The 12,117-nt window shown below is 38.5% G+C and overlaps 1 protein-coding gene across 1 annotated transcript; it reads left to right on the top strand.

Annotated features, from left to right (window-relative positions):
• The first annotated feature begins 9,445 nt into the window (after window positions 1-9,445).
• LOC110762492 (cytochrome P450 86A22) lies at window positions 9,446-11,670 on the top strand. Its single transcript, XM_021965139.2, has one exon. It carries the CDS (start codon window positions 9,805-9,807, stop codon window positions 11,398-11,400), a length of 1,596 nt encoding a protein of 531 aa, XP_021820831.1. The 5' UTR covers window positions 9,446-9,804; the 3' UTR covers window positions 11,401-11,670.
• Window positions 11,671-12,117: the final 447 nt, after the last annotated feature.

Below are 12,117 nucleotides of genomic sequence, written 5' to 3'. Positions count from 1 at the left end.
ATCATGAGAAACATGTGTTTTTTTCCTTCTTGCTAGAGTAAGGCTGATTGCCTTGCTTACAGGGCTTGACTGCCATGGACTGCATCTCCAACATCACATGTTCTTGTGGTCCTTGGTTTCGAGGCTGAGCCGTGCCTATATAAGAGCATATAATCTACAATTAATTAATGAAAAACTTATGGATGTTTTTAATTCGATGTGTATTTTTTCTTCGTATGAAAATTATTAAGGGACTCTAAATTCCAGTTTAGGTACCTCATGTTCCTCAGTGTATATATATACTTGAGTTGCAGTGGATTCAACATTTATATGGATTTTTACAGGGGTTTTTAAGCGATAGAATTTTGCAGAGTTTTTTGAAACTCTCTCGAATTCCACGAAGTTTTTAAAAAATCAAGCATATATGTTCAAAAAGGCCAACTAGTATAAACATTTGGTGTTATTTCAATGTAGAAACATGAGTGTAAGAAAGTGAAAAAAATGACTTAAAATGCGCCGTTGGTGCTATGTTTAAAGTAAAAACGTGACTATGTATCAACTAAAATCAAATATTGGTTCATGTAAGGGGTTTGTAACTCAAGTGACTAAAAACTACATATGGGGTCTCGTGTTCAAATCCTTTCTTGTAGCTCAAGTGGTTAAAAATTGTACCCAACGCCCTGTGTTGAAATTCCCCCTCCCTCAATATCGCATGAGTTTCATAGATTCTACGAAAATCCTAATTGAATAACACAATTTTTATGAATATGCCTAAACTTGTAAACTTTATCAAGTCTTTTAAATTTCACCAAAATTAAGATTTCATCAGGTTTCTTGTTGATGTCCAAAACTAGATTCAACTTAAATAGATGTGAAGTGATGAATGATGTGTAAAAGGATGTCCTTCAATAGGTGTATGTGCCATAACAAACTAGGATACCTCTCACTTTATGGATCCTAAGAAACTCCAATAATATATAATCGATGAAAAATTGTATGCTAGATGCTCAGTTGAGGAGATAATACAAATGCTAGAAACTCTAGTATTGACATAGAGTAAAAAGCTCTATTATTGGAGTTGCAAACCCTCACCCTGGTCCCATCCGAGTTGATAATGTTTAGAAGGCTCCACTAGTTAATTAGCTGCTAGCTCCCCCGAGTCCCCTACCTAGAATTGCATTTTGAAAGTCAAATACTTTGGGAGGTTTTAAATGCACCGAAAATAGTCGATACAAAAATTTCCGAAGTTTTCATTTTTACCATTTTCCATTTATGTTTCTTTGTTTTCTTTAACACACTAAAACAAAAAACCAAAGTTAGCAGCGTTATAATTTAATTAGTTGAGCTTTTCTACTTTCATTTGTATAGTTTGAAATTCCCATTCTCAAGTGACACTTGTTGGCCTGACTTGTGAATCATTGACTTTTTTTTCTTACATACCAAGGATTCCCATTATAACTATATTTGATTTACTTTAATTCTTGATTTTCTACTGTAAATAGAAATATGAATTTATTATTTATTTGCCCATTAAAGTTCCGTTGTATTATAAATATGACCTCCTACAAGGAGAAGAATACACATAAAATTTCCACAAACAAATATTCTTATATTAGGTTTCATATTTTAGCATGGTATCAGAGCAACGATGTTGGAATTGTTGACTCTAGTTTCAAACCCCCGCCGCCGCTAAGGGGGTTGATGATTATTTCAACCCTCATGGAGGTAGCACCATCGACTCATTCTCTCCTTCTCAACCAACCATAGCCGAGAGTGCTTATGTGGCTCAGCTCCTACAGATGCAGACTTTGACCTCAAAACCGATCTTGAATCAGGATCCTATTTTGATGACCCCAAACCTGATCCTGAATCAGGATCTTATTTTGACGACCTCGATCTCGACCTCGACTACGACGACGACGACGACGGCAATGACGACCTCGACCCCAACCCCGACTCTGATGATGAGCCTGACCCCGACTCCAATGATGACCCCAACCCTTACTCCGATGATGATCCTGACTCCGAATTTGTCTCTAATTCAGACCCAGATCCCGACTTCGACTCCGACTCCGACTCCGGCCCTGACTCAGGCTCATATCCCGATCTGGATTCTTATTAAACCTGTATCCTATGCATCTTTCGTTGCACAGATTATGACTTCCCGACTAACGACCCCGACACATGGACGAGATTGTGCATATTGTGGTGATCTAAGACACACTCGTGAAACTTGTTTTAAATTGCATGGCTACCCCAAATGGTGGGCTACTCTCAAAGATCGAACACAACGCGATACGACCAGTAACGGTATTGGTTATGGATTTCATACTTCGGATAAGATTGATTCCAAGAGCTGGATAATTGATTTCAGTGCAACTGATCATATGATGTTTGATCCTGAAGATTTTCTGAATACTACATAACCCCGACGAACTTATATTGCTAACGCTAATGGAGTTACTTATCTTGTGACAGGAGGTGGCACTGTTGCACTCTCATCCTCTCTCTCACTCTTTAATACTTTACTTGTTCCATCTTTATCCAATAAATTGATGTCCGTTAGTCAGCTTACTGAACAATTGAATTGTTGTGTACTCATTTATCCGAGTTTTTGTTTGCTTCAGGATATTCACACTAAGGAGATTCTTGATTGTGTTACTAAGAGAGGGGGGCTATATTATGTAGATGACTTCAGTCCAGGCATGCCTAATAGTGTGACGCATCCCTTTGATAGTAAACAAAAGTAAATCTGGTTGTGGCACCGTCGATTGGGACATCCGTTTTTTAGTTATATGAAGCATCTTATACCAGATTTATTCTCAGGTTTCAAGAACTCTGACTTCACATGTGACACTTGTATTTTGGCCAAGAGTCACCGTGTGCCCTATCCGTTGAGTACAAACAAGTGTACTACTATGTTTACGTTAATTAACTCTGATGTCTGGGGACCTACACTTATCACTGCTCCTTCTAGCGTTCAATGATTTGTCACATTCGTAGATGATTGTACACGAATGACATGACTTTATTTGCTGAAGAATAAAAACGAAGTGTTTTTTCATTTTAAGTTCTTCCACAAACAAATGAAAACTTAGTTCAATGCTCAAATACATATTCTTCGCTCAGACAATGGTGTAGAATTTGTCAATCATGACTTTCAGGCTTACTTCAAACAACATGAAATTATCTATAAGACGACTTGTCCTCAGATACAACAACAAAATAATGTTGTTGAATGAAAGAATCGACATCTTCTTGAAACCTCTCGAGTACTTCTGATTGCGCTCATGTTCCTCGCCATCACTGGGATGATGCTATTGTCACCATAGTTCACCTGATCAACCACATGCCTTCCAGTGTATTGTCCTTTAAAACTCCCCTTACAAGTGCTTGAGCAACACGGGCCCCTGCCCTCTGTTTTGGTACTCACACACCGAATCTTTGGATGTGTGACTTTCATTCATCTCCACAAAAATCAATGTAGCAAACTTGATCCCTATGCGCTTCGTTGTGTTTTTGTGGGTTATGTCACTCATCAGAAAGGCTATCGTTGTTATCACCCTCTTACCCGACGTACCTATGTCACTTTGGATGTGACCTTTCTGAAATCTGAGATGTTCTTCCATGACTCATCATCCAATTCTACGCTTCGGGGAGAGATATGAAGTGAAGAGCAGAATTGGAGCAACTTGGAAAACAAAGAAATTCTCCTCTGTACAGAAATGATTGATCGTCTCGAGTCTGGAGCACAAGATTACTCTCTGCCAAAAAGCGATCAATCGTCTGACCCACCTGATCCCTGCGAATATGTTTCTAATCCGAGTCCCACACCTACAGACAATGCAGAACAACAACTCTAACTCAACAATACCAACATACCAATCCCCTAAGAATATCCTTGAGGTAACTACTCCTACTACACTTGTGAATTTAAAGGATAAATCTATTGGATACCAATTACCTTTCAGGCAGAATCGTGCAAAGCCACCAAATTGTTCTTCACCTAATATTGGAAAGACATCAAAGTATCCAATTGTAAATCATGTATCAACTGAGAAGCTGTCTGAACCACTCAAGGGCTTTGTGCATCAGTTGTATGTTATTCATATTCCAACCAAGGTTGCTGAAGCATTTAAAGATCCTAAGTGGGTTTAAGCTATAAAGGAAGAGATGAAAGCTCTTGAGAAGAATCAGACTAGGACACTGGAAACTTTACCACGAGGAAAAAAGACTGTTGGATGTAGATGAGTGTTTATCATAAAACACAATGCTGATGGGTCTATCGAGCGATACAAGGCAAGACTTGTGGTGAAAGGGTACACACAGACTTATGGTGTAGATTATGAAGAAACCTTTACACCAGTTGCGAAATTGAACACAGTTAGAGTCTTATTATTCCTCGCGGCTAATTTGGACAGCCACTACACCAGTTTGATGTAAAGAATGCCTTCTTACATGGAGAACTCACATAGGAGGTGTATGTGGACATTCCTCTTGGATATAATACTACTCAGACTGGAACAATATGCAAATTACAAAATGTGTTGTTTGGACTGAAACAATCACCACGTGCATGGTTTTGACGGTTCGCCATGGCAATGAAGAACAATGGTTTCAGACAGAGTAACTCAAATCATAATTTGTTCTTGAAACATCAGAAAGGGAAGGTAACAGCTTTAATAATCTATGTTGACGACATGATTATTATTGGGAATGATAAACATGAAATATCCCAACTACAAGACTATTTGGCTACTGAATTTAAGATGAAGAATCTAGGTGGACTTAAATATTTCTTGGGGATTGAGGTGGCCCGATCACAACAAGGCATATTTCTCTCTCAAAAGAAATATGTCTTGGACTTATTGACAGACACAAGAATGCTAGATTGCAAACCTGTAGACACTCCTATTGTTCAGAATCATCATCTTGGAGAATACTCGGATCAAGTTTCAACTAACAAAGAAAGATACCAAATGTTAGTGGGAAGATTAATCTACTTGTCTCATACTCGGCTAGACATTGCTTATGCAGTGAGCGTCGTCGGTCAATTTATGCATTCTCCGAATGAAGACCACATGAATGCAGTTTTTTGGATACTTAGATATTTGAAGTCTACACCTGAAAAAGGACTTATGTTCTCAAAATATGGTCATCTGAATATTGATGGTTACACATATTCAGATTGAACAGGAAGTATAACATATAGGAAATCCACATCCGGTTACTTCACATTCGTGGGAGGTAATTTGGTTACATGGAGAAGCAAGAAACAGAAGGTGGTCGCCTTATCCAGTGCAGAAGCCGAGTTCAGAGGCATGACCAAAGGAATTTGCGAACTCATTTGGTTAAAGAGGTTGCTTACTGAACTTGGGTATAGACCTACATCTATAATGAATCTCTTTTGTGACAACAAGGCTGCAATAGCTATTGCACAGAATCCAGTTCAACATGACCGCACCAAATATGTTGAGGTAGATCGACACTATATCAAACAAAAGCTCGAAGCTAGAGTGATTATGTTTCCTTTCGTAAGGTCCGAGGATCAATTGACAGATATTTTGACAAAGACAATTTCCAGTAAAGAGATCCACAATTCACTAGACCAGTTAGGCATTGCCGACATCTATGCACCAACATGAGGGGGAGTGTTGGCGTGACTTGTGGACCATTGACTTTCTTTCCTTACACACCTAAGATTCGCATTATAATTATATTTGATTTACTTTAATTCATGATTTTCTATTGTAAATAGAAATATGAATTTATTATTTACTTGCTCATTAAAGTTCCGTTGTAGTATAAGTATGACCTACTACAAGGAGAAGAATACACAGAAAATTCCCACAAACAAATATTCTCATATTAGGTTTCATATTTTGGCAATACTTGTGTAAACTCCTCTCCCCCAATCGCTTGTACTAAAACAAAAAAAAGTAAAAATATTCTACCCATGTGGATAGAGATTTGAAACCCCCAATTGCTTGTACTAAAACAAAAACAAAAAACCAAAATACCAATCCAAAAGTCATGACCCTTTATTTTTATTTTTATATAAAGTGGTGATTTTTCCATTCAAATTTTATCCACTTACACTTCATTTTATAATTAAAAAAAAATTGGGAAAACCATTACCCTTTATACATGATATCGCTCAAGTATGTCACGATTTGTACGATCTCCAGCTCAGATAGCGACCAAAGTAGAAATAATCATGCCTGTCTTGGAAAATGAAAAAGATGAACTTTTTGAGGTCCCTTGGGAGGGAGACTAGCGACCTAGAGTCCCTACGACACAATTATTTGGGGACGCACTAAATACTAAAGAGAAAAGATTTGATGAGGCACAAGGTCTCCCGAAAGCAACCAAATCCTTGACAGATTTACAAAACACGACACACGTTCAAATATGATTAATTGATTCATGACCAGTTTGAAATTATGAAAGTTGCAATGCATGTGTTTTTGAACTTGTGTGTGTGATCAATTTTAGTCACTTGTATGCATGTCTGCATCTGCTTGTTAGTCATTTTGCTCTTGGTAGCCACATTTATATTCTCAAACTATCAATTTGGATTGTCTGAACGTACACAAGATTGTTTGACAAGAAAATATTTCTTATGGATAAACCGATGCATGATTTGGTTTGGATTGTTATCAAAGATTAAACACTAGACATGATAATTTTGTACCTTACGATGTGTAGAATAGCACGAGATTGAATTATCGTATAACCTCATTTTGATCACCATGCGTATCAAGAGCCTAGTAAAGTATTAAATCCAGAATTTGAGCCATTGTTAGTTTTTTAAAAAATTTTAAAATTTAATACATGATATGATTTTAAGAGGGCGGTGAGCATATACCTAAATTAAGGAAAGCGAGGAAAAGTAAATTGTATAAGTATGATCCATATGACATTACTCTTTAAACAACTTTTTCTTTTTTTGGAGACCTAATAATTAATAGGCCAATTTTCAACTTAATATTGAATTTGGGTCATTTATGCATTCAATATTCGGTGCAGACAATTTAAATTAATGACAAAGTGCCTTCTTTCATTAGGTCACTTAAATCGTCACGTTCCTATCACCACCAAATTTGTCATTTTCACTCCGTGATTTCTTATATAGAACTTTTTACTTAGAAGCCTCCATAGTTGACAAAACATGGGACGAGTATAATACGTGTATTATTCGATAAATTACGGTGAAAAGTTTGATTATTTTATAATTTTTTTTATTTGTAGTATTTAATGTTCTATTAGTTAGGTCAGCAAAATCTCTATAATATTTGCATTAAACTTTCTTAAAATCTTCGAGTCTTATATTTATTATATGGAGGAAAAGGACAATCAAAAATATTATTGGATGGCTTTTTCTCCCACCATAATGGATTGATGGCAACTGTGCTTGGAGATAAAGTGACGCCGTAAAAGCTGGTGCGTTGCAAATAAATGTATGGGGTTGCCCACCCAACCAAACCAGCTAGTTCTAATTACAGAAAAACAAAATAGAAAATCTAAGCAAGAGAAAAATAAAATTGAAAAATAGGACTTGTCCTATACAAAAATTTTCATAATGGACAGTACAATTTTATTATTTTACCTTATATTTTAGATCACCTTTCGGGATCATCATGGTAGAACATTTGCTAAATCGAAAATTGTTTAGTCGTCTAACTTTTGTAAAATATCGCAATGTAGTTAAATTGTCAACGATTTCTGACTGGTTTTTTTTTTTTTTGGGTAGGTTTCTGAACAGTAATGGCCATGCTTTGCTAAACCATGTCTACAGTTGTCGCTTTCGTTCTAGGGGTGGGCATCTAAAACCGAAATACCGAAACCGTACTCTAACCGAACCGTACCATACCGATTTCATACCGTTTCATTCGGTACCGATCAATATTCGGTACCGTACCGTACCGTACCAATAGAGTATGGTATGGTAGATGTATCAAGTATTTGGTACCGATCAATACCGTACCGTACCGAATACTATTCAGATATATAATTTTCTATTGAATATGTTGATTAGGATTTGGTTGATTTGGATATTAAATATGTTGATGGATATTGAATATGTTATATTCAATGGATATTGATTATGTTGATTAGGATTTGGTTGATTTGGATATTGAATATGTTGATGGATATTGAATATGTTGATTAGGATTTGGATATTGATAATTGAATATGTTGAATCTTTGAATTTGTAACTTAGTCATCACTTATTTTGGTAAATGAATATGTTGAATATTGAATTGGTTCATTTTTTAGTTGTGTCATTTTTGTACCGAAATGGTACCGATACCGTACCGATACCGACACGGTACGGTATGGTACGGTACCAATTTTGACAAACGATAATCCCATACCGTACCATACCGATTTAAATTTCCGGTATCAGTAGCGGTACGGGCTCAATACCGTACCATACCGTACCGTGCCCACCCCTATTTTGTTCAGTTGTTCGTTGTATATCAAGGAAAGATAGCTACTTGTTTCATGCTTTGCTAAACCATGTCTGTAGTGTTGTTGCTTTCGGTCAGTTGCATTCGTCATACTTGAAAGGAGAATGAGGGAAGGTTTTGACTGTGATTACTGCAGGTAGAGAGTGAAAGTTATGTATCATTACAGTTCTCACTCTTGTTATTCTCCAACATAAATCATAAATAATTAACTATGTGCTGTGAAAGGAGGAGAACTAAAGGCGACTAGGTTATTTAAATTGGGTGAGCTAGGATTTCTTTTTTTGCCTGGAAAAAAAGAAGCCGCTTGGGAAACACACATACACACATACATACAGCTTGCTCAACTAATCTCCATAACTTCTGCTCCTCCATTCAATGCCACAATTTAAGTTGAAATGGCACTTTCCTCTAAATTAGGTGAGAGCATATGCATTTACCTAGCATTTTCCCTTCAAGCCCTAGAACGAGAGAGAGAGAGAGAGAGAGAGAGAGAGAGAGAGAGAGAGAGAGAGAGAGAGAGAGAGAGAGAGAGAGAGCGACATAAGGGTAAGCATGTTAAAGAAAATGATTTTTTGTAGGGCTCGTTACGTTATTATTTGCACCACTAATTAATATGGGATATAGCCATATAGACTTATAAGCTTTGGGGTGGCCCTAGCTCTCATGGGTTTATAAACCTTACCTCATCTGTCCAACGACTTCTGCTGGCATTAATTAATGGCGGAGTTTTCATTGTAAGGCCTTAATTACCTTATGAAAAAAAACAAAAAAATCAAAGAGGAAAAAAAAGTGTGAAACAAAAACAATAATCCACAACAGGAGAAATACTTACATGAAACGGGTATAACACTATTTTGCTACTCCTAGCTAATCACGCCGTGCCATACATGATAACTTTTTTATGTGGCATTCTATGAAACAGTGCTATCCCCATTTCATACACAACAGCCCATTCGGGTCCCTATTTATTGCCATCCTCTCTTTCCCGTCCATTTCATTTTTCAAGTCACATTTTCCCTTTCCCTTCTCTTTAAGCCACTGCCTCTCTTTCTTCTTCTTCCTTATATATATCAATGTTATCTTCCTCCATAGTTATTCCATTTTCGCCATGCACATTGTTGGCAGCCTCAGATCTCTAAAACTCATTTTTTCTTCATTAATCTGATCTGGGTTTTGTTTAATCAGTCCATTTTGATCTGGTTTTGCTTCTTTTTTGTTTACGTGCATTGGTTTTCAAGTTCTAGCTTGGCTGTGGCTTTTTCCTATATCACCTTAATTACTTTGGGGTTTGAGGGTTAATTTTGGTTGAGGTGGTTTAATTTTCAAGTGGGGTTTGCTAATCAGTGGCCAGATGGAGGCATCAACGGCTCTGATGATCTTATCAGCTTGTGTTGCGTACTTGTTGTGGTTCAAGATCATCTTACGGTCCATGAACGGCCCGCGTGTCTGGCCTCTAGTGGGCAGCCTGCCGGGCCTGATCCAAAACGCGAACCGGATGCACGACTGGATCGCAGACAATCTCCACTCTTGCGGCGGCACGTACCAGACCTGCATCACCGCCATTCCCTTCCTGGCTCGCAAGCAAGGGCTCGTGACTGTCACGTGCGACCCCAAGAACTTGGAGCACATTTTGAAGCTCCGGTTTGACAACTACCCCAAGGGCCCCAACTGGCAATCTGTGTTCCATGATTTGCTCGGTGATGGGATCTTCAACTCTGATGGTGACACCTGGCTGTTCCAACGTAAGACCGCCGCACTGGAATTCACCACCCGGACGCTCCGCCAAGCTATGGCTCGGTGGGTGAGCCGCGCCATTGAGCTCAGGTTTTGCCCCATTCTTGAGACAGCTCAGAATGAAGCCAAGCCGGTGGATCTTCAAGACCTCTTGCTTCGGCTCACATTTGACAACATTTGTGGGTTGGCTTTCGGGAAGGACCCACAGACGCTGGCGTTGGGCCTTCCCGAAAACGACTTCGCAAATTCTTTCGACCGAGCCACTGAAGCCACGCTGCAGCGCTTTATCTTGCCCGAGATTATATGGAAATTCAAAAAATGGCTCCGACTCGGAATGGAAGTCAGCTTGAGCCAGAGCCTCCAACACATCGACCAGTATTTATCCACTATAATCAACACACGTAAGCTGGAGTTGATGAACAAGCAAGAAGGTTCAAATGGGGTCCCACATGATGACTTGTTGTCCCGGTTCATGAAGAAAAAGGAGTCCTACTCGGACACATTCCTCCAACACGTGGCGCTCAACTTCATCCTAGCTGGACGTGACACATCATCGACGGCGCTGAGTTGGTTCTTTTGGTTGGTGATTCAAAACCCAAATGTGGAGGAGAAAATCCTCGCTGAAGTTTGCACAGTTCTAATGGAGACGCGTGGCAGTGACACTTCCAGATGGGTCAAAGAGCCTCTCGTGTTCGAAGAAGTTGACCGATTGACATACCTTAAGGCCGCGTTGTCCGAGACCCTAAGGCTCTACCCTTCAGTGCCACAAGACTCAAAGCAGACAATAAACGATGACGTTTTGCCAAGTGGAACTTTTGTGCCAGCAGGCTCTTCAATCACATATTCAATCTACTCAGTCGGTCGCATGAAGTTCATTTGGGGTGAAGATTGCCTTGAATTTAAGCCCGAAAGGTGGTTATCTTCTGATGGCAAAAAAATGGAGGTACAAGATTCTTACAAGTTTGTGTCCTTTAATGCTGGTCCAAGAATTTGTCTAGGCAAAGACTTAGCTTACTTGCAAATGAAGTCAATAGCGGCCGCCGTGTTGTTGAGGCACCGGCTCACGGTGGTTCCGGGCCATCGGGTGGAGCAAAAGATGTCACTGACATTGTTCATGAAGTATGGCCTCAGGGTTAATGTGCACCCTAGAGACTTGAACCCTATTTTGGAAAAGATAGGTAAAGGTGTTGAGATGGTGGCTGGGATTGCTTAATAGGGCTAAGTTGCTTGGTTTTGGGGGCATAGCCTGTGAATATGATTATGCATAATGGAGTGATTAAATAAGGTAAAAATCTTGGTAATTAATTACGGTCAACGCCTCATACGTTGTCGTATGGTAATGATATATCTTATATACTAGGAAAACTTGTGGGGGATGTGAAACATTATGTAACTATGAAAATTTTGTGTGTTAATTAAATTGTGCTTTTTAGAAAGTTTTTACAAAGCTATGAAATAGCAGAATGGGGTATGATTTACAAAAGAGTTTTGATCAAATCAGTTTCGGAATGGAAAAGCTTCCCAAAAAAATCACTTCCCAATTTAGGGTATTTTGAGGCATGAAATTGATTAGGGGCCGGAACAAAGGGAAGTTTGATGCATTTCCGGACAGCACTTATTTAATTTCGGGCCAGAGGATAGGGAGGGATGGGGACGGTGGACCTAATTGAGAGACTATTTAGGGTACCGATTAATTATTTGTTGAAGACCATTTTTTTTTTAATGTCGGTGAAATTAATGCAAGGCTAACCAATTATCTCAGCTTACTAACTACCTAATACTCTCTATTTATTAGATAAAATTTGGCTAAAAACACGAAAAAACTATTTTAAAAGCTCTTTAAAAAAGCTATTTGGAAAGCCATAAATGCTTTACTTCTTTTTGTCATAAATACTTTACTTCTTTTTTAATTTAATTCCTGATTTACAAT

The sequence above is a fragment of the Prunus avium genome, chromosome 5 (assembly GCF_965620075.1).
Source record: "Prunus avium chromosome 5, drPruAviu1.hap1.1, whole genome shotgun sequence".
Classification (NCBI taxonomy): Eukaryota; Viridiplantae; Streptophyta; class Magnoliopsida; order Rosales; family Rosaceae; genus Prunus; species Prunus avium.
The sequence above is the reverse complement of the archived record's forward strand: the minus strand, read 5'-3'. Positions and strand labels throughout refer to the sequence as shown.